The sequence below is a fragment of the Xiphophorus couchianus genome, chromosome 23, assembly GCF_001444195.1.
Source record: "Xiphophorus couchianus chromosome 23, X_couchianus-1.0, whole genome shotgun sequence".
In the NCBI taxonomy this organism is placed as follows: domain Eukaryota; kingdom Metazoa; phylum Chordata; class Actinopteri; order Cyprinodontiformes; family Poeciliidae; genus Xiphophorus; species Xiphophorus couchianus.
In genome coordinates, this window is record NC_040250.1 from 6,416,033 (window position 1) to 6,438,303 (window position 22,271).

Consider the following 22,271-nt stretch of genomic DNA (forward strand, 5'->3'; position numbering starts at 1 on the left):
CAGGAATATCGACATTAGAAAACATAACTGAAAACAGAAATAGAAAATTAATACTTAAGTAAATTAAAATAAATAGTTTGAATAGATGCCAAATTGAATAGAAAATAAAGAGAATATTTGAAATTGAATACAACTAAAAATGTTTGTTACCTGGATAAATTTGTAACAATAGATATGTTTTATTACTGAAATACGTTTAGAAATAGAGTTTTAGAAAAAGGTACAGTACTTTTAAAAAGGAGAGTTGTAGAAAGTGAAATCACACATGAATTCAAGTCTTTTTTATTTTGTTAATTTGGTGGTTTTGTACAAGCTATCTGTAATTAATTTCTGGGAAAATATTTAAATTATGAAAAAAGAGAAGACAAAAATATTATCTTGACCAAACAAAATAAAGATTTTATTTCACAGAACAGAAAATGAGAAACACTGAATTTACAAACAAAAAAAATCTGTTTTACCCCAACTTATTATTTTTAAACTAAATGGCAGTGGTTGTATTAAACTCACAAAGAAACTAATGCTGTTTAATGACAGTTTAGCTTAAAAGTCTTAAAATTATCAAGAAGAAAGGAAATCTGGGATTTAAAAACATACATGACATCAAAAACATTAAACTATCTCTAACAAACAGGATCAGATAAAAGAAAAGAGATTATTTATATAAATATTGCTACCAATACGTTACTGTTATTCCTCTAATGCTTCTCCATAATTCCTCAGTACATTTATGATTAATAAGTACATAATAAATTAAATATACTTTATTGCCAAAATACTTTTAGAAACCATTTTCAGAAAAGAAAACAGAAAAACATAAATTTATTACAACTGTATATTAGAAAATGCAATTTTTCAACTAAGTGTTTGTGTCTTGATGTGGTTTATTTGTTAAACTTCATGGTTGACTATAAGAAACTTTAACCAAGACGTAGTAGTAACAGTACGTCGTCTCGGTTTGGAAGAGCTCTTTCCACCCCTGAGGTTGATGATCTCGAAATAGGGGTGCACCACCGAATCGGACCAGATTTTTAAATTTTGCCCAATATTTGCTGCCAACAATATTGAGCGATTTTTCAGACCAAATAAAATCGGTATGAGAAGGTCAAGCCTTTTTAAACATCATGATTGGCAAGAAAAATGCAAACGGTGCACCCCTAGTTCGAACTGTTAGAAACATTACAGCAAACACTATAAAACTGACATTTTAATACTTCTAGTTTTAAAAACATTTGTTCTGATCTGTTTCCATAAGAGTTCAGGTTGGGGCGTCCAAAGTGCCAGAATACAGGAGGATTTTTACTTCATTCCTTTCCATTCTAATATCTCATAATACAATAAAGTCTAAAGGGGAAACGCATGTTAATGACTGAAACATCTGGGTTAATTGAGCTAATATACGCCACCCGCAAGGTCCAACAGGGACCCGGCAGCTTCCTGGGCCTCCACGTCCAGCTGCAGGATCTCCACAGTCTCCAGGTCCAGTTCGGATTCGCTGGGCAGCACCAGGTACTGGCACTGGTCGGACTCGTAGTAATGCAGCTCGATGTAGCCGCTGTCGGACAGCGGGTCCTTTTCGGTGTCTTCACTGACTTCGTGCAGCTGGTATTCGTGCGGCTCCATGGTGACCAGCTCCTCGTGATCCGGGGTCAAAGGGCACGGCAGGTCTTCGGAGAAAGGCGTGTGCATTTGGGGAGAGGAACTAGAAAGGAGCAGGGCGTGAGAAAGAGAGTCTGTGGGAGGTAAAGAAAAAAATAAGAGAGATTAATCACTAAAACCGTAACATCAATAATCTATTTAAGAGTCAGGATGATTAACAAAGCAATAATTAAACACGTCACGAAGCAAATTATTGCATAAAGCGCAGAGATTTAGGCGTAAAACAATGCGGACTAATGACGAAGCCCGTTGCTAAGGCGAAGAAAGGCGGTTGCTACAGCAACAGAACACAAACACGGGAACAATGGCGCGCGCTGAAAAAAAGGCGCCATAAAAATGCCAGAGAAAGCTGCTCCTTCCCTGACGGAGAGCTCCGGGCTTTAGGAAAGGCACACTAACGAGTCAGTCCGTGTCTTTTCTTAGAAACGTGACCCTGGTGTCGGTACCGACCTGAGATCTCCACCGTGTCAAACACTGCAGGCACCTCGTAGCTGGTTCCATCTAACCTGCAAACGAAACGGCAAGACAAAAAAGGTATAAAAACACGACAGCTGGTTGGTGTAAAATTACTCATAAAGTCCTCAGATTGTACCTGGAGGGAGTGACAAAACAAAACAGCTTATGTTTTTAAAAATACTTTTAAATACTTTTGAAAACTAGTTCAATAATTATAACTTTAAATGTTTTCCACTGATACAAATCTGACAAGTTTACCACTTTACTCTGAAACCACTAAATAAAATAGAGCAACAAACTGCCCTCTTGTGGTTTTCTTTTTTGTTACTCTTCTTACCACCCGAAATCTGATGGACTCAGAAAATGAACCTTCACAGACACATAAAGTTACAAAGTCGGTCTTCTATCACCTGGAGAATATTTCCAGCATTAAAGGACTACTGACCAAACAACATCAAGAGTAACTCATCCATGTATTTCTCTTTATTCAAATTCAAAAATAGTGAAATGATCCCAAAGGAAAATAAAATGTTGTAACTCCATATTAATTCAGATTCTTCAAAGAGTTATTGTAGATAGTGATGGCTGTTGGCAGGAAAGACCTCCTGTTGCAGTCTGTATTACATCGAATTTGAAGAAACTTGACTGAAGTTGGACTGAGTCCCTTTCTGAAGTTAAACAAATTTGAAGAATAATATAATGTAGTAATATAATGAATAAATAATCAATTGGCATTTACAGTAGGGCTGCAACTAACGATTATTTTAGTAATCAATTACTCTCTCGATTATTCTGACGACTAATCAGATAAAAACTTTGGCACAGTCTGCAGATTTTTCATTTAACCACTAAAGCATTTTTATACAATGTTCGAATTATACAATGTTTATATAACATTGTATACAATGTTATACAATGTTTATAAAAGCAAATAAACTAATAATTCCTAAAATTGTATTGTCTAAAATGTAATAACAGCATTACTGTTGATCATTTGTAGTTTATTGCTTGGATGCATTTGCAGCTAAAGAAATTCTTCTAACATCCGTAGGTGAAAAGCTCAGTCTGTTCTGCTTGACTTAACGTCACTGCAGTTTAAGAATGATTTGTTGTTTTTTTTTATTTGATTAAACAGTTAATAATTGGAAAGAAAAGCTGCTTAATATTATGAGATATTTTTTATTTTTACGGAATTTGAACTAGGTGAACATAAAACTACTTTTGAGAAGTTCTGGGTAGAACATATTTACAAAGGTTTTTCATATTAAATGCAAAATGTACATATACTGTATACATATATATATATATATTAGGGAGGAGGCCCCGGGGAAGACCCAGGACACGCTGGAGGGACTATGTTTCTCGGCTGGCCTGGGAACGCCTTGGGATTCCCCCGGAGGAGCTGGAACAAGTGGCTGGGGAGAGGGACGTCTGGGCCTCCCTTCTGAAGCTGCAACCCGCGACCCGACCCCAGGTAAAGCGGAAGAAAATGGATGGATGGAAATATTTCTAATCAGTGTGGTGTAATTGCTACTCTGTGTTGTTCTTTCAGCCAATTGCCTCTTTTTTGAGTCCTTATACTCCAGTTAATGATCAATAAGATTAAATTAGTTGATTATTTCAGTAATAGATTTATCATTAATCTGATCAATCTGAATTTTTTCAGCCCTAAATTACTCATGTTTTGATTGAACTCACAGTGCAGGCTTGTTGATCAGACAGCTGCTGGTGCCGTGATAGCTGTGGGTCTTCCTCAGACCCTCCAGCAGTGCCGGCCGATACTCTGGACACACACACCACAGCGACCCCTTCCCCACCGACTGCAGCAAAACACACACATACACTTTCATAACACATTTTGCTGGATGATAAATTTTTCCAGTAATTATTGCGATAAATAATAATATTGATGGTTTGAGATCATTTTCAAGTAATACTTACAGCTGAACAATATGGCAGAAAAACACATGATATAAGCGTGTCATATCAGTCGGTATTGATAACTGTTAACTATTGATTAGTTTTTTTTATTTGAAATATTTGAAATACATATGACCTTTCCTGTTTACCCACATCATTGTTTTTTATTTTTATTTTTAAGCAGTTATGAGGCCCAATGGCAGAACCTGGAACTGCTGCTGTTAGTTACTCAGCTGGTTGTTGCTAGGTAACCAAAGAGCAAGTGAGTTGCTAGGTAACCAAAGAGCGAGTGATTTAGTTGATTCCACCAACCTTACTTACTGTTGGAGGTTGAGCAGCTAAAGCTTTTCTTCTGTCTACATCCCCCAGAATGCTGTGCGGTTCAGTGAATGTATTGAATATTGAATATTCTATCAGGTGTACTATCTGTTGATACTGATCACATGTCTGTCATGTTTTATGGCATAAAAATGTTACCCTTGCAAAGAGCAATAAACTTTAATTTAGTAGAGAACACTAAACACTGGAACTGGAGGATATTTAAAATCACCAAAATAATACATGACAACAAAAAACAATAAATAAAACAGAAATGAAAAAAATAAGAAAACACACCTGAAACTATCAATAAAATTATTAAGATGTCTCTGTAAACTAAATTGCCCTTAGGCATGTCACCATAACAATTTTTGCTGGATGATAAATTGTCCGATGATATCCAATAATATTGTCGTCTTGAGACCATTTTAAAGTAACAAAATGATAATTACATAATAATGCAAGTTCAACCTCTCAAAGATCAATAAACTTTCCTTTTAATGGAACTTTTAACATTGGAACTGGAAGACATTTTAAATATTAAAAATAAGCAAACAAAACAACTAATAAAGTGAATTATGAAGTCTGTAAACAAAATTTTCCTTCATAGAAATGATCTAATTGAGACAAATCCATCAGACCGAAGACTTTTTTAATCCAGTTTTTAGTAGAAAGAGAGAAAGACGTGGCAAATTAAAATAGTTTCAATACAGTTCATTGATTTACAGCTTTTTGCGACAGGCTTACTTTTATATAATATAAACATTTGGGTTCAGTCATATAATTTCAGCTGACTTTTGTGGAAATTGTGCACACACCTGGCTCTTGTCCCTCTGAATGCGACGGAAGCTCTTGCTCAGCGACAGGTTGTGTCTCACAGAGTTCCTCCAGCCGCCGGTGGCCGTCTTGTAGTACGGAAAGTTGCTCACGACCCACCCATAGATGTCCTTCACCGGGAGCCTCTTCTGAGGAGAATCTTCTATCGCCATGAAGATGAGACTGCTGAAGGAGTACGGCGGCTTGGAGGAGGCTGCCACAGGAGGAGGAAGCTGCCCGGGCTGTCGCTGGGGTAACGTGGTCACTTTGGATAGAGGCTGCAGGGGCAGCAGGTCGCCCCTCTGGTGCAGCCAGCTCAGACAGGTCAGGTCATCCTGGTCGGACGTGTCCCCCTGTCCCAGGCACTGAGAGGCGGCAAGGTCTGAAACAGGAGAGGACGAACGAGCGGACTCTGCTGCAGCCGGAGACAGAGAGGTGGGGGAGGGAGGGAACGAGACGGGTGACAGAGGGAGAGACGGGGGTGAGGAGGTCAAGGTCAGAGAGCCTCCGAGAGCAGCGAGAGACGAGGAGAAAGGTGGCAGCGTGTGAGAGCCGTTCTTCATTTCTGTCAGATCCAGACTCATTCAGCTGCTTGGCTGCAAAAGACAGAAATTCAGAAATACTTTACTGATCCCACATGTTGCTGTAGCTAGTTTTAATTCAAAATTATTAAAAATAAATGTTGTAGATGGTGATGGTGGTGCGCAGGAAAGATCTCCTGCAGCAGTCTGTATTGCAGCAAATTGGAAGTAGCCTCTGACTAAAGATACTCAGTTTTTCCAAAATAATCTCATAAAATTACTCAGTGACGGCTTAAGCAAATATGGTAAAACAAAAATCAACTAACAGGTATCAAGCCAATGGAATATTAATGAAAAGAAAAGGAAAGAAGAGAAAAGAAAAGAGAAGTAAAGAAAGAAAAAGTCATTTATTAATCCCACTGTGCAGAAATTCTCTTGTTACAGCAGCACAGTAACAAAATATACCCCATTAAAAATATATAAAAACAATATAAACAACTGTGTACTACTAAAATAACAATAGTTAAAATAAAATTAAATAGAAACCTGAACATCTGGGAAAATTTAAATACAGAATATGTTTTTTTGTATGTACATTGTGCAGCTTTTCAAAGCTCACCTGCAGTAAACAGCACATTTTAAAAGTCCCAAATGCAATAAGTCTTATGTACAAAAGAAATTAGATTTATGTGGCAACTTCTATATTTTTATTAAATTGTATTACATCTATAAATAGTGGTGACCCCAAGGGGGGGCAATGGGGTGCCATAGTACTCTCTTAAAAAATGCTGAGAATCATATTCATGTCATAGAAATGAATAAAGAGTCATCTTCTTCAATGAAGAAATAAATGTAAAAACAATATATATATATATATATATATATATATTTTTTTTTTTTTGCAGACACAGCTAAAATCAACAAAATTAGGCCAGTAGTTTTTTTTACTGGCCTGAAACAATAATAAAAAAAAACAATACCAAATAATAAAAAACCTGTTTGTATTTTGTTAGAATTTGATATGATAGATGAACACAAAGCATAACTGTGAGATTAAATACTTTTTAACTATTTTAAAAAAATAGTTGAAAAGTGTGGTGTGTGCATTTGTTTTCTGACATCTCTAAATGATGACTTAGTGGAAACCACATGCCGTTTTCCAGGAGATTTGTAAGATGTGACCAGAGCATGTTTCACCATTCTCACTGTGAAACATGGTAGTGGCAGCATTATGCTTTGAGGATGCATTTGTTCTGAAGACACAGGTAGGCTGGTCAGGTCATTGTCTATTATCTAGGTGTGCAAAGCATGCTTTTTTTTTTAGATTTCTATTTGTAAAATGTATTAAATATATATTTACGCAGTACTTTGTGTTAATCTAGCACCTAAAATCTTCTGTAGTTTACATTAAAGTACAACTTTAAGAATTTTCTGACCTCCCAGGTTGGATCAGTAACATGATGGCCAGCCGTTCCCCTCTGATGAGCATCCTTTCTTTGGCCAAAGTCCAGACTCACGTTCCCATCAACTTAAACCTTGAACTTTAAAGATGATGCGAAAATAAACTCATATGCTTCAGCCTAACCACGACTATGATAAGCTGCATTTATGACGCTCTAAAACTTTGTATGAAGCCACATGGCTCTGTTGTGGGGCAGGAGGCAAATGGCGGAACAATATAAAGTTTCATTTAGCTGTACAAGAAAGCCGCCTTTCTCCCCACAGGTAACCCCCCCCCTGTCGGTGCGTTTCGCTCTTTAAATAGCAAAAAATAATAATTTTTTTTTACTCACCAGATACCAACAAAGATCAGTCAACCGGAGCTCGACTCTCATCCGAAGTCCAGGTTCGGCAGGAATATTTAAGGCGGAACCCGGACGGGTCAAAACGTGAAGAGTCGCAGCCGGACACCTCTTCCTCCGTGCCCTGTTGATATCTGCCGTAACCATGGAAACCGCAGAGAACGCTCTGCGCGCTCCCGTGCGCAACCCCGAGCATAATCACGCTGCCGCAAGTAAAACAAAAAAAAAAACGTGTAAAAAACTTTAAATATGGCTACAAACCGTAGGAAGAGACATAATACAACCCCAACAAGAAAAGAAATGTTTTTTCTTTTCTGCAAAATGCCGGATTTAAATGGAAGGGGTTTGTTTTCATTAAATCTAAAAGTAAAAGTAATCCTTTAATTCAAAAATAAGTTATTAATCCCGGAGAGAAATTAAATGTTGTAACTTACATTATTATATTTGATTTTCTAGAAGAAAAAAAAGAAAAAGAAAAAAGGTGTTGTAAATGTAGCATTCAGGGTTACAGCAAAAGTGACAAAGCAGCAGAGGACGAATGTGACTGTCATGGTGGTCTAAATTGATTAATTCATTTATTTTCGCCCCTTTATATGTGGTACTAAATTGGATTCTTATTCCCATAACTTGATACATCAAAAAAATTATAAGAGAGAATCAAACATGCTGTTCCTGCAGCAAATCCAAGAAATACAGAGGCTGGATGAAGTACAATTGTCCAGCTAAAAATGTTGAGTTTGTCAGAAAAAAAGAGATAAAATTAGTTTTTTCTTTATTTCAAAAGGGATAAAGTTGATAAAACATATACACTTTTAAACAAACAAATATTTACTGCAATCTGAACTCAAAGCAGAAGGAAAACTGGACTCAGTCTTGTTTTTTAAGATGTTTTGTCGCTAATCCGAAACAATTTATTCCTTTCCCTTTAGTTTGAGTGTTTTTGGTTTTCAGATGAGTGGAGAACAAATCCTAGGACGTCCATTGACCTTCCCTTAATTTGGATTGTCACTTCCTGTAAGCACTATAAAATCAAATCTGATTTTATTACATCTTTACAGGAGAAATCTTACCACAAAGAGAAAAAAAAACTAGATACACAAAGCTATATATTTGTTTATTTTTTCATCACACAAAATCCAAACTTTATGATACTTTGTCAAATGTAGATAAATAAAAAAAAACAGGAGCTGGGCGTACCGTTCGGTTTAAACACTGAGAAACATGTCCAGAGACATGATATGAAAGCTAATCTGCACACAATCAAATCTGATGTTAAAACCTTGGAGCCCTTTTAGTTAGGTGTTTAAAAATACCAATAATTTACCAGCGTTACTTTACAACCACGCAGCAGACAGAGAGGCGCTTCGTTTCACATGTTCTGCTCGTTTCGATGAAGCGGAAAAGCTTCGTAAACACGCTGCAGCTCAACACCAAACAAATGTTCTCAGTTTACCAACAAAAACAGTAAAAGGGCGAGAGCACAAACAGTCAATAACCTTCTAACCTCGCGGTCACCTGACTAAGTGAGACGTTAACCAGTAGATAATGATTGGCTGGAAGACGGCGGTTGCCACGGTGATGTAGAGGCGGAGCTGAGGCTTGGAGTTCGATCCCATTCCCATCGAATCCGAGGAGATGGAGGGCAGGATCTTCATTTTCAAAGATCGAACCTGCAGGGTTTGTAATTAATCAATCAATCACATTTTAATCAAAAACTTTTAGTAAGCAGCACTTTTAATCCAAAAGCACTTTTTGCTACTTCATTGTTGAATAAATAAATAGACATATAAACTAAACAACAAATAAATTTATTGTATGTAATCTGTTATTTAACCATCACATTGGTGCAAAGTTCTATCATACCCAGAGCTGAGTAGATATACTTGAAGAACTTTTTTGGGGGAGGGGAAATGTACTTTTAGGAGTATTTTTACTACGATGTACTTTTTAATTTCACTTGAGTAGTTTTATTATGAAATATTGCTACTCTTCCTAAAGTAAAATTTATGGATTTACTCAATAATAACCCAGAGTTGTATTTGGAAATAAGATTCCTTAAGACTTTTGCCCAGATTCTTACAAATTAAGGAATTTATTTCACACAAAGCAGAGATTAGATTCTCAAAGAATCACTAGAAACTTAAGCTCTTTGATATTTTACAGTGCATTAACCAGCTTGGCTGGATCTCAACAAGTGTTCAGTTTTGACGTTATCCCTTCAAAGCAGGTTTAATCAATATACAAATGCAATACCTGAAGCTGCAGATTTCCTATTCATGTAAAACAGAAAAAGTGCAGCTGGGGGGAAGTAGAGAACTGCTGACAACTTTTAGAGAGGAGATGCACCGAATTTGTCCTGAGGTCGATGGATTTATCCAAAGTGCAATTAAGCACATTAAAATGGCATGTGTGTGCTTTCGTAAACTAAAAAAAAAACTTGAACCTGAAGCAAATTATTTACCCTAAAGGACAAACTCTGGAGCTTTGCCCTTCATGTTGTCGTTCTGTTACAAAAGTCTGTATATTCTTGTATTTCTTGCTGCCATTTACAGGATTTTTTTGGTAATCTCACATGAAAATCTAACTAAAAATCAGCAGTGCCTTTAAAATTATGCTATCAGTTGAAAATGACCGGGGTTGAAAGCATTGTCTTAAAGGAACAGTGACTGTATTTGTAGACTGCATTTTAGATTCAAATCATGAAGAATTAAAGTGTCCCAAGAATGGAGCCTTGCGGGACTCCATCTGTCATCATTTATAAATGCCAAGTCACAAAACCTAACCCGAGTCTGCCAAAAAAAAAAAATAATCAAAAGCCGTTCAGCATAATGCTAGAAAATAACAATCACTTTCCCAACCAAAAATGATGAAATTTTATTACTTTTTCCTTTTCTAAGTATCAATGTTTTAGTTGCTTTCTGACAACAATACAAGAAAGTGAAGGAAAGCAGCTTTACAGTACGTTCAGTCATATTAAAATGCAATAAATGTGACCAAAGTAAATAAGTTTAGCAAAATCATGTTGAGAAATTGGCCGACACCAAATATTAAAGAGTAACTAAACCACAGATCAACATTTTATTTCAGATAAACTGTCCATATTGGTTGTTAAAGGGTCCTATCTTTATAATTCTGTGCAAATTGTGACATTTTTTGTGTAAATTTGGCATGAAAACTGTCTTGATTTTGCCCTCTATAGGTTGAGGAATGGCTCCTGCAGTTAACTTTTCCAATTGGTTACAACGTTTCAACTTGTCACGTCTCACTTGGCCACGCCCCTCCGTGTATCGTGGCTCCGCCCACTTTGGTGATATTTTTCAGTTATTACTTGGTTGGCGGGTTAAACAACTTCTGTGTTATTATTATGTAATAACACTGCAGTAAACAACACAAAGAGACTAAAACACTTACTACAACTTGTTTTAATTTTCTAAACACTTAAAATAATAGAATAAAGTTTGTATTTAGTGTTTAAGGCCATATTTAGTGTGTTAGGTGAAAATGCAGGTATTAATACTTACAATGAAGAACATCAAGGCACAAGAGGACCAGGCAAGGGCAACATAATATCCGTCGCTGCCGAACATTAAGCCACACAGCACCGTGAAGATCATTCTGGGTGAAATACAAACACACAAAGACAAATTAATTAACTAGAAATAAAAACTAGAAATAGAAATAATAATAGAACCAGGGCTGAAACTAACGATTATTTTAGTTAGCGATTATTCTGATGATTAATCAATTAATCCGATTTTTAAAACTGGTATGTTCTGCAAATTTTTTATTTATCATTAAGGGGCTTTTTATACAATATTAGAAACAAATTAAAATGCAAATGAACAAATAATTCAACTTCTTTTTAAAATAAGGAAATAAATATTTTATTCAGTACTGTGGCTTTTCTTTAGCTTAGGCCTTTATGTTTGACTTAACATCATTTTTTAGTTGACTGATATTGGATATCAAAAGGTTTTTTCTGTGTTTTTGTTTTACAGAATTCAAACTGAGTGAAGCTAAAACTTTGCCACTGGAGGAAAATATTTACAGAAAAATGTTTTTTTTTCTTCTTTCTCTTAAATCCAAAATATATCTTTTGTTGTACAGTTTTGGCTCTGAGTGGGTTGTTCTTTCATCAAATCGCAGTTAAAAATCGATTAATAAATTATTGAATTAGTTGACAGTTATTTCAATAATCGATTAATTGTTTCAGATGTGACTATAAAAGAGGTTATAATAGCGTTTTGATGGATACCTGATTTAATACATTTAAAATATGAGCATTAAAATGTGTATTTACCCAACATATTTGTATCCACTGTAGGCGATGAGGTCAAAGGTTGAAAGGTCGCTGTGTACGGTCAGCAGATACAAACTCAGCAACATGACCAGAACCTCAATGATGATCCAAACCAGGGCGGTGCTGGCACACAGTCCCAGAACCTCTGGACTGAACCTGCACACAGTCAACAGACAATCCCGATTAAGCTCATCTGACACAAAACCAGCATAAAAACAGTGAAAAAAGAGAGAAATGTTCACCGTTTTTGAATACCAAGAGCCATTCCAGCCAGTAAAATGTAAGTAATGAAAGCCATGGCTGTGAGAAAGAGGAATAAATGTTAAATAAACAAACATCGCAGAATTTCCTGGTCCTGATTGTGTGTTTACACACAACTTACTGGGTATGTAAAGATCAGGCGCATTTACGTCTTGCCTTGGAGTGAGTGGAGTGTCGCGATGGTACCGGACCTCCCAGTCCTACAGACAAAACCACCACAGAAGAAGAAAACTTAATTTAGCAAGACGATGTGAAAAATAAAAGGTGATTTTAGTTGACAAGAAAACATATTTGAAAGCAATTTGAAGATTTCTGCTGAAAAAGGAAAACATTTTGAAGCACATTATTTTTGTAATTATTTGTTTTTCTGTAATATTTTATTTATTAATTTAAACATTAACTAAACCGCAGAAACTTATTTGTGAAGACTAATTTCTGCTATGTTAGATACATCACTGTGTTCTTAAGCATTCTCCATAAACTAAATACAAAACCAACATTTCTACAATTTATGAATAATAAACAGACTCATTTAGGTTTAGCCCAATTAATCTCTCTCTCTCTCTCTATCTATCTATCTATCTACAATCTAACCCCGTTATTTGTTTATTTCACTTTTGAAAGGACAGAAAAATGTAAGTAATGAATGTAACATCAGTAAATATCAGTTATCTGCTATAACAGCCATATTAAAAATCGGCCCAACTTTTTCAGTTTGGGGCATTCCTATTCAAAACTGCAATTATTGTGTTTTATATCAATTTATGAGAAAAGAGCAGATTTAAGGGAGATTATTTAGTCTGGAATCAACATAAAAATGTAAAATATAATCTGTTTGCTGACAATATTTAACCATGTGGAGATTTATAAACTGAACTCAGGAATAATAATTAAACTACAGCTGTACAATAAGTATCTGAATGGAAACCAGGTATTTACATACAATAAATAAAAATACACACATTTTTTGTCATTGTCTGAAGTTAAATCAGGCCAAACTTCTCTTGTTTTATCTTAGAGTTACCAAAAATTATTTCTATTTGCTAAATGCCAGAAAACTTGGCGGGAATATTTTTTAATAATTTTTTTTGTAATTTTCTTCTAATTCAAAAGTTTACAAACATTTTAATCTTTCAGTCTTTTAATCTGTTTGGGTGTTACTAAGCAAAAACAAGAAAAGTTTGGTCTGATTTAACTTCAGACTGGCAGAAAGAAAAAGTCTTTTTATTCAGTGCATCTAAATATCTGGTTTCAACTGCATGTCTGTAAAAGTTGCTACAGGAGTAAATCTTTACTTTTTATAAGATTTATAAGATAAATGCAGTAATGAAGATCAGAAATATCAGCAGAAGTTCATGAAATCTTTTATACATTAAAAGACATTAAACATACATTAAACTTCTGTTTTAACGTTTTAAAAGACGCAGAAAACATTTTATCTTTGTCTTTTTCAGAAGAGTTTGCATCATTTATACTTTATAAAATGTTACGTCTCATAATAAGGGTAAATAAACTCTGAGTGCTTCTAAATACTCAATAATCGCATCCCATAAATGTTCATGAACAGCAGTGATAAGGAGGCAGATTGTCTTGTCTAGTTTCAGTGTAATAAACATTGAAAAATAAAACAACCCTGGATAACGAAGTACTGAGCGTTTTGTTTCATCGCTGGGCGTGACGTGGAGGGCGGCCAGGTGTAATCAGATTACCTGATGTGTGTAGGGGAACATGAGGATCATGAGTTTCTTCAGGACGTATCTGGTGTCCACTGCGAAGAAATACTTCAGCTTGTTCACAGACATGAATCTGTTAATCTGAAATGCAGAGTGTAAACATTAACAAACACAAACTGGAAGTCTGCAGAGATGAATGGACAGAAATGAGTCATTTATTTAAACAAAAGGAAGTAAACTCCTTTGCTTTTAAACTTCTAACCAAGCAGAACAGCGCAGGTTTAAAGTAATCATGAAGGTTCAACCATTATCTTCAACCTTAGGTAAATATTAACAAACTTTTTCTTTTTTAAATCAGCTGTCCTTTGAATAACTCAGAAAAATGAAATTACTTTTGGTTGCATATGTAATATGTAATATACATCCAATAAATATAATAATACTACTGAAGAGCAAATTTATTTCAGGAACTTAATTATGATGATTCACAGTTCTATGGGGATTAGAGAAACAAGTGGCCATTATTTTAGTTATTGATCTATCAATTATTCCAACAATTAGTTAGATAAGAACAAAATGGTTCCTTTTTTAAATAGAAAAATAAACATTTTATTGCCCAAAATACAATAAAATAGCTTGATAATTTGTAGCAAAGGAAGAATCTTTAGCTAAAAATAATACTTAAAGTCATTTCTGTTTGACTCAACATCAGAATGGTGGAGGAACGATCCGGTGATTATATATTGGATTAATTGATTGATAACTGGATAGCAAAAAATGCTTAATAGTAGATATTTTTTACAGAATAAGAACCACGTGAAGCTACGTCTAAGCCACTTGAAAAGTTTAGGTAGAAAATAATTACACTATTTTTTCTTTTATCTTAAAAAAGATTTATATATTTTTGTACAATTTTGGACAAATAGCTGCTCTGAATATTCTGTTCTTTCAGTAAATTACCCTTCTTTGACCCCAGTTAACAAGTAATCTATTACGGTACTAAATTAGTTTATGATTATTTCACAATTAATCTGATTAATAGTTTCAGTCCCAATGGAAACAGAGCATGAAAAAACTTTTTATTACCTGTAAATTTAAGAACACTACATAATCTCCAAGACACTTAATTTAAAAAATAATAATCCAGTCACCTCTAAAGAAATGGATGTAATCTATAGTTTAATGAATACATCATTCTGGCAGTTTTGCAGAAAAGTATTGTCTTCCTAATTTATGAAAGTCGTCTAAATTCTCAAAAATCACTTGGATTCATAATATATTTTTGTAAAGAAAAGTAGGGAAACATGCTCTTAGTGGAAACTAAAACTTTATTTGCCTTATATTGCCAATGTAAATAACAAGCAGATTAATGAAGAACATAGAAGCTTTAAAAACAGTAAAATCTCTGAAGCTATAAACGGCTGAATCAGTCATGCTGACGTCCCTCACCTCCTTGTTCACCATGTCTTTCCCCTGATTGGCTAAGGATGAGCCATACATCATGGCGGCGCTGGCCATCGGGTCGGCGAACAGGTTGTTGACTCCCGGCGCTCCCTGCATGTCGTTCGAGGGTCCCGCCATGTTATAAGCGGGCGTGTAGAAGCCCTGGCTGTTCATTCCAGGCGCTGCTGAGCTGGTGTCGTCAAACAACACCGCGTCTCCTGCAGAGGGCGCTGCACGCGCTCTCTGCTTCGCTGTAGACAAACGGACACAACGCAGTTCAGTTTTCCTTCTTCTAAGACGCCGATCGATCAGCCCGTGGCCCTGCTCAGGTGCAATAAAAGCTTTGGAATAACTTCTCCAGCATATGCTTATTTACGATACAGAATTTATAGTTTTTATTATCTGTACACTTCAAAAATTTACTTTTTTTGGTGTGGCTTTTAGTGAAAATATCTTATTACATTTGAAATAAGACAAAACTAACTTCTAAGTAACTTTTCAGCAAGATAAATGAGTTTGTTTTAAGTCAATCTTTTCCTAACATTAACAAAAAAAATACTTGTTTCATTAGCAGATTATTTCACTTATCATATGGGAAAATGTCTTGTTATAAGTGAAATAATCTGCCAATGGAACTGGTACGTTTTCATCAATATTAAGGAATAATTGACCTTAAATAAGCCCATATTTCTTGATGAAAAGTTACTTGTAAGTTAGTTTTGTTTTACTTGAAGTGTACTAATATATTTGTACTAGAAAACTAGAAAAAAATACTCAAGACAAGACTGAGTTTTTGAAGTGTATCAGTTATTGTGATAAATTTGTTGTCATGATAGGAATTTTTGGTAACATTTTATTTGAAGGGGAGTGCATAAGACTGTTACTAGCGTCATTTGGTAAATAATGACACTTTTAATGCAAAGTTGCACCAAAAGTTGCATTAAATGTCCATTAAATGTGTCAACTTTGCATTATTCAGTAAATAATGGCACTTTTAATGCAAATTTCCATTAAAACTTGCATTAAAAGTAGATTACAAATGTCAACTTTACATTAAAAGTGTCTTTATTTACCAAATAACACTTCATGGAGGCAATCGTAGACATTGATGAAGACTCCTTCATGTTTGTAACAGGTGTTTTGTCAGTCTTTTGCACACCCCTTCAAATAAATTACCAAATTTTGATTTATCACTGTTACAATAACTCACAATTAATGATGTTTATAACCTCCCAAAATGTTACTTTTTGTCAGGATTCATAGATTTTCTATTTTCTCCACTGTTTGTTCAATAAAAAACATCAATAAAGACCAATACATTTGAAAATACTGTGTGCAGCTGAGTGATACAAATCACCCTTTTTTATGTGACTGGTGTCTTAGAGAAGTGCATTACCAATAAAAGGGAATGTTTTACAAGAGCAGTAATTATGTTTGTGGGACTATAATTGCTGTGGCACAAAGTCACAGTCATGAAAAAGTAGAAATAAATAGTTCTTATTGTCACTTTTATCATTATCCCATAGCAAAATATTGAGATAAAACTTTAAGTCTGTATCGCCCAACATTATCTGTAACACATAATTATAAAATTACAACAAACAAAGGCATTTATACAGTAAATTGACAGCATCATTTTTGTTAGTCATTTATGATCGGACTGTGTTGCATCTTATTGATAGGAAATGGATCTTTTTGTGACTAACTGTGAAGTTAGCTGGTGTGAGGGTAGGAGATGATTCATGGTGGCGAGAAGAAGTCTTGCAAGACGCTTTCAGATGTTAAATTGTGCTAAATTTATAAAAAGAAACAAAATCTGTCTAGATTGGTTATTAAATACTGGCTATAGTTGATTAATTTTAACAGAAGGAAGTTGTGGAAGTTTGCAAATAGCTACATTTCGCTCATATATCCAACAAACTTTATATCATTTATGTATTAATTTATTTCTGTTTAGTTTTTTAACAGAAATTCAATCATCTGTTTAAATCAAAAGATGTTGAAATCACTTGCTTAGATTTTAACACATGATTTGTCTCATACCATTTCCATGAAGGCAGGAAACTTCGCCCTAATGACGATCATGTGCAAACTGCAAACGTATATCTATACATTTTTACCTTTACCATCCACAGCATCACTTGCGGTAAAAATTACGTAAAACTGATCTTTAGCAATACGTCACTACTCAAATGAACACACATTAAAAAGGAAGTAGATACTATGACTGGATTTTTCTGTAAAATCTTGCAAAGAAGTAAAACAACAGACGGTGATTCAGATTTCCACTTACTTGCTCTGAAGCCTTGATGAGGCAGATCCATGACTCCAGGAGACGTTAGCTTCAAATTAAAAACAGTGACACGTTAGCTAGTAGCTAGGCTACCTTTCTCACTTACTCCAGGTGAATTGTAGGTTATCTAACTGTTAAGAGTTTAATTCCGACTTTTAAACCGACACAACCTTATTTTTTTATGTACATATGATTAATTTTCCGTGTTGCTCCGAACTTGTTCTTGCTAAAAGTTGATGCTAACAGACAAGCTAATATTAACGTCATATTACTTCGCTTTTTTTTTATTTCACGTCCGAGAAGACGGGTGAGTAAGCCTCATCAGCACCGTTTATAAAAGCGTAGTTTACGTTTAAATAACTTATTTAGTATTAAAAAACACTGCACGGCAGGGAGGAGTACTTACCTGCAAAGCTAACGGTAGAGGCTACAAGCTACGTGGCTAACGGAGCTAATCCCTCCCATTCACTGCGATTGGTTGACATCTGTCTGCCTGCGTGGCAGAAACTATCCAACTCCCCACTGAATAATACAAACAGTACACATCTAATGTAACTCTGTGTTCAGTGGTACGGGACATAAAGTAGCATCCTGTGGACCTTTCGCACATTTTGTAATGTAAGATTTGGAGAGACTCAAGTTTATTTGTATCTGGCACATTTAAAGAACAAGGCATGCCGCTTTCATGATATTACAGTGACAAAATAAAGATAAATAAATGATTAAATGTGCTAAAATTATTCAGTATTCCAGTTGTTATTAATCAAACAGGACTTCAGTCTTGATTTAAAGGAACTCTGTGTTTCAGCAGTTTTCCAGTTTCATGGAAGTCAAATTTATTTGTAGGTAGGTAGTTCATGAAAACATAGTAGTCACCGATTACAAAACAAGTGATAAATATTACAGTTTGTCAAATGCCATCATTAAAAATAATCAAGTGAATCTACATCAAATATATAATCAGTGTTAACCTCTACTAAACAAAGGCAACTCTTAAAAATAGATTTTTAGCTTTGTGTTTCAGCTGTTTTGTTGTTTTCTGGAAGTTTGTTCTAGATAAAAGAAACATAAATACTGTATGTCGCTTCTCCATGACACTGTTGGAGTAATCAATGTGACTATAGATAAACACATGTATGAGTTTATGAAAGTTTAGAAATGTTCTTCAGGTGATAGAAGGCTGATTTTGTAACCGTCTTTATGTGACGCTGAAGGTTCAGGTCTGAGTCCATCATTACACCCAGATGTCATTCCTGTTTGTAGTTTCTGACTGTAATAATTGAAGCTGTGTGCTGACTCTTGGTTGTTCCTCTTTAGGTCCAATAATAATAACTTCAGTTTTGTTTCTGTTCAGCTGGAACAAGTTGTGGCAATTCCATGTATTGATTTGTTCTACGTAGCTCAACGCTTGAATGGGTCCATAGTCTCCTGGTGACATTGTAATGTGGAACTGTGTGTCATCTTGATAGTTATATTAACTAATCTTATTATTTGTTATCACCTGAACCAGTGGGAGCATGTAAATAGAAGGGGTCCCAGGTTTGAACCTTGGGGTCCTCCATATGTGACTTCTGCCTATTTCCTTTGTGTGAGTAGATAACTACTCTTTGGAACAAGCAGGAGTAACCCAAGGTTTAACCCTGGGACCCCTTCTATTTAATGTACCACCTGACACCAGTCAAACCTTTAAACAGAGTTTTTCCAGTCACTTTGTTGGAGATTGGCCGGTCATTTTCGAACAGCGACTTGCCCAGACTGTTCTCTTCCAGCAGCGGTTTGAGAACTGCAGCTTTTAAAGCCTGAGGGAAAACAACTAATGGGAGAAAGAATCAGACTATTTCACTAACAGCGATGCAATAAAAGGTAAAGAGAGGAGCTTCAAAGTGAGAGGAACAAAGATGAAATGGGGAAGTTGAAAATGGATCACCCACTTTTCATTCGGATGTAATTAGAACATTTTCCAGTACGTAGGACATGACCTTTCCATCAAACTAACTGACAGAAAGGCAAATATTTGCACCCACTTTCACTGGCAAATAACAGCTTAAGTAATTTATGTGAACAAGTTGTTTTTCCCATATTTTTTATTATTCCACAAATCCAGCCTCAAATTGTAATTTACTAAATTTTTGATACCTCATACTCAAAGCAATCGTCTGGGTTTTATTTGATAGAAAACCTTTTAATCAGTTTGGATAATAAAATTAATTGTTGCATTATTTGATAACTAGAATCAAACTAGAACTTCATTAAAACATTTAAATATTATTATACAGTTCTTTATACTGAGCTATTATGTGAAACTAAAGTTAAATTTACTAAAGTTTGTCATTGTAATATCATAAATGCAAATATTGAAAAGACTCTAGTACTTTTGTAGGGTGCTGTTTATACTCATAAATATTTTATAAAACATTTCTTAGGACGTTGCACTTTGACATCACACTTTTTATTTTCATCAACAAAGTTCTGGATTAATTCACTCGATGTTTAGTCTTGGCAAAATTTAAATTTTTTTTTTGGCTTCCAGTACAAAGCTTTTAAAGACAAATAAGAGTTTTTACATTCAAAAAGCATTTCTGGTCTATTTTCTAGTGCAAATATCTTAGCACAAGTGAAATATAACAAAATTAACTTAGAAGTAACTTTTCAGCAAGACATAGCAGCTTGTTTTAAGCCAATAAAAAATTAAAAACTGTTGGTTTGAATTGCAGATTAGGTCATTTATAATCAAAAATTTTCCCAGTTAAAAGTGAAAAAATCTGCCAGTGAAACTAGAACTTTTTCACCTAAATTAAGGATTTGTTAACTTAAAACAAGCAACTTTCTTACTGAAAAGTTGCTTGTAAGCTAAGTTTAAATAAGTTGTTATCATTATTTAAACGGTACTAAGATATTTGGTCAGATTTGTGTTTTTGCAGTGAATACTTGAGATGAAATTGAAAAAGTTAAAATGAATCGTTTTCTTTATTCGGTCCACTTTCTTCTTTGCACCAGCAGCCATGTTGGTAACACACCACCACAGCATGACACTGCCATCACTTTGCTTCAACTTTAAACTCCTGGAAATATGCAGGACTTCTTGTAGTTGTGGTCAAATTGCTCAATCTTTATATCATCTCAAATAAATCTCTTATCCAGATGTTTTTCCTCTTGTCCATCCAGGCAGCTGGAAATTTTTTGTCAAGCTTCAACTTTGGCGCAGCGGCTAATTCTGGAAAGATGCTGAGGTTTTTTCTCAAGAGTAAGACAGTTTCATTTTTGCTACATTAAATTTAGGTTTCAACTTACGGCTTCTCGGAAGTCTTACTTTGCTACTTGGGGCAGTTTATTGCAAATTTTATCCAATTTATTCTTGTCATTGGCATAAATATTTCTATAAACTAAAAGTGTGTCATATTTTAGATAGTGTAATATGACATTGTGAATAATGTAGATTTAAGGCACAGTCAGTATATTCATGTTCGGACTTCACCTTAAGATTACAGATAATCTTTTTTTTCTTTGTAATGCGTAAGCATAAAGGTGGCATGGCGTGACTTTAGACACCTATCCTGCTTAATAAATTAATCTGTGGCATGGCAGCATGTTTGTGTGGGTGGGATGAAGGCGTGGGTGGGTGTGGGATGAGTTATGTGACAACATGCAGAGATTTCTAGATGAGTAAACTGCAAAGGAATCCAAGCTTCCTTTATTCTCCACCTCGGATCATGTTAAATTTTTAGAGGAAACTCAAAACAGAAACAAAGAATAAGGAAGTTAGTCAGAGTTTCACCCCCTAAAAACCTAAACATTTAATTAAGGAAGTTAGAGCTGGATTTCCTAATAAAATTAAGGGTAGAGGATAAAACCAGAGGGAAACTGAAGATGTAATAGGAAGAAGACATGTTGTGGCATGTCACCACTTCACATGTCTCATGAGTGAATTCCTCACAGCTGACTCACCTTACGCTTACCTTTACCCTATTTTACTTTTTATGACACCTTTCAGCATATTACAAACAAATCACCCTGCATGTTCTGATTTAACAATGTTTAAACCTGAAACTTTTTAACCCAGAGACAAAAAGCTACAGGTCCCACTTGTTGTTTCCAATGTAAAGAATAAAAAATGTGACTCCAGCATAAAATATTAACAACTGTTGTTCGAACTTTGCAGGACTGGAGTTAATAGTAACACGAGACATGAGTGCAGCAGTCAACCACAGGTCAGACCAGCCGATGCCGGGAACTCTGTCCCTGAGGGACTGCAAGGTCAGCAGCTGCTGTGACAGACTAAGCTTACCAAATCTGCAGTTTGCAAAATTTTAATCTTTACTAGCTACTACAACATGCTTACATGTATTTTAAAAAAAGGGAAATGTGGTAAAACCAGTGGTGAAGTAACTGAGCTGCTTTGCGCCATTTGGGTGACTCATTTCCACAAGAATGTGTGCTTATTGATGTGGTTTATAGTGAAAGTGGCGGCCAAAAAAACTCAAGTTTTACAGGCACGTGCTCAGCTCTCTGCCTGACTGTACAGTCTCAGTCACAGATCAACGTGGATTCAGTCAAAATACACATATAGGTTTATTTATGACATTATGGGAACCTTTTATCACATATATGTTGTTCACATGATGAGTATTTACATGTTTAAAATTGCACCGCGCCTCACTTGAATCCACATAAATTCATACTAACTTTAAATGCTTTATAATAATTTACAAGTTAATATTTAATAATGATAACAATAGATTAACCTTTTTTATTCCTAATTTTTTTTAATCTCTATTATGGACCTAGAATCTTTGTCTTTGTTAAAGACAA

The 22,271-nt window shown here is 35.0% G+C and overlaps 2 protein-coding genes and 1 long non-coding RNA gene across 3 annotated transcripts; 1 reads left to right on the forward strand and 2 right to left on the reverse strand.

Annotated features, from left to right (window-relative positions):
• Positions 1-419: 419 nt before the first annotated feature.
• LOC114138684 (forkhead box protein N2-like) lies at positions 420-7,827 on the reverse strand. The gene is made up of 5 exons (XM_028008070.1): positions 7,484-7,827; positions 5,172-5,765; positions 3,814-3,935; positions 2,110-2,165; positions 420-1,733 (listed from the first exon to the last, which is right to left on the reverse strand). Exons 2-5 carry the CDS (start codon positions 5,751-5,753, stop codon positions 1,393-1,395), a joined length of 1,101 nt encoding a protein of 366 aa, XP_027863871.1. The 5' UTR covers positions 5,754-5,765; positions 7,484-7,827; the 3' UTR covers positions 420-1,392.
• A 754-nt stretch (positions 7,828-8,581) lies between these two features.
• Positions 8,582-18,004, reverse strand: yif1a (Yip1 interacting factor homolog A (S. cerevisiae)). Its single transcript, XM_028008073.1, has 9 exons — positions 17,869-18,004; positions 17,463-17,511; positions 15,176-15,420; positions 13,763-13,867; positions 12,175-12,253; positions 12,035-12,092; positions 11,793-11,948; positions 11,014-11,107; positions 8,582-9,162 (listed from the first exon to the last, which is right to left on the reverse strand). The coding sequence occupies exons 2-9, from the start codon at positions 17,491-17,493 to the stop codon at positions 9,004-9,006; spliced, it is 927 nt and encodes a 308-aa protein (XP_027863874.1). The 5' UTR covers positions 17,494-17,511; positions 17,869-18,004; the 3' UTR covers positions 8,582-9,003.
• On the forward strand, positions 17,518-22,238 carry LOC114138689 (uncharacterized). Its single transcript, XR_003594269.1, has 3 exons — positions 17,518-17,769; positions 20,628-20,706; positions 21,622-22,238. It is a non-coding gene; the product is annotated as an uncharacterized LOC114138689 (long non-coding RNA).
• The last annotated feature ends 33 nt before the right edge of the window (positions 22,239-22,271 follow it).

Bases quoted from the DNA above. Each gene is read 5' to 3' on its own strand.
- LOC114138684 (XM_028008070.1), bottom strand. From the start codon at position 5,753: ATGAGTCTGGATCTGACAGAAATGAAGAACGGCTCTCACACGCTGCCA. The intron at 3,936-5,171 runs GTGTGTGCACAA...GTTTTGCTGCAG, and splicing joins TTCAGAGGGACAAGAGCCAG to TCGGTGGGGAAGGGGTCGCT. The intron at 1,734-2,109 runs GTCGGTACCGAC...TACCTCCCACAG, and splicing joins TGACACGGTGGAGATCTCAG to ACTCTCTTTCTCACGCCCTG.
- yif1a (XM_028008073.1), bottom strand. From the start codon at position 17,493: ATGGATCTGCCTCATCAAGGCTTCAGAGCAA. The intron at 12,254-13,762 runs GTAATCTGATTA...TTTTGTCTGTAG, and splicing joins TGTTCCCCTACACACATCAG to GACTGGGAGGTCCGGTACCA. The intron at 11,949-12,034 runs GTGAACATTTCT...GACTGTGTGCAG, and splicing joins GCTCTTGGTATTCAAAAACG to GTTCAGTCCAGAGGTTCTGG.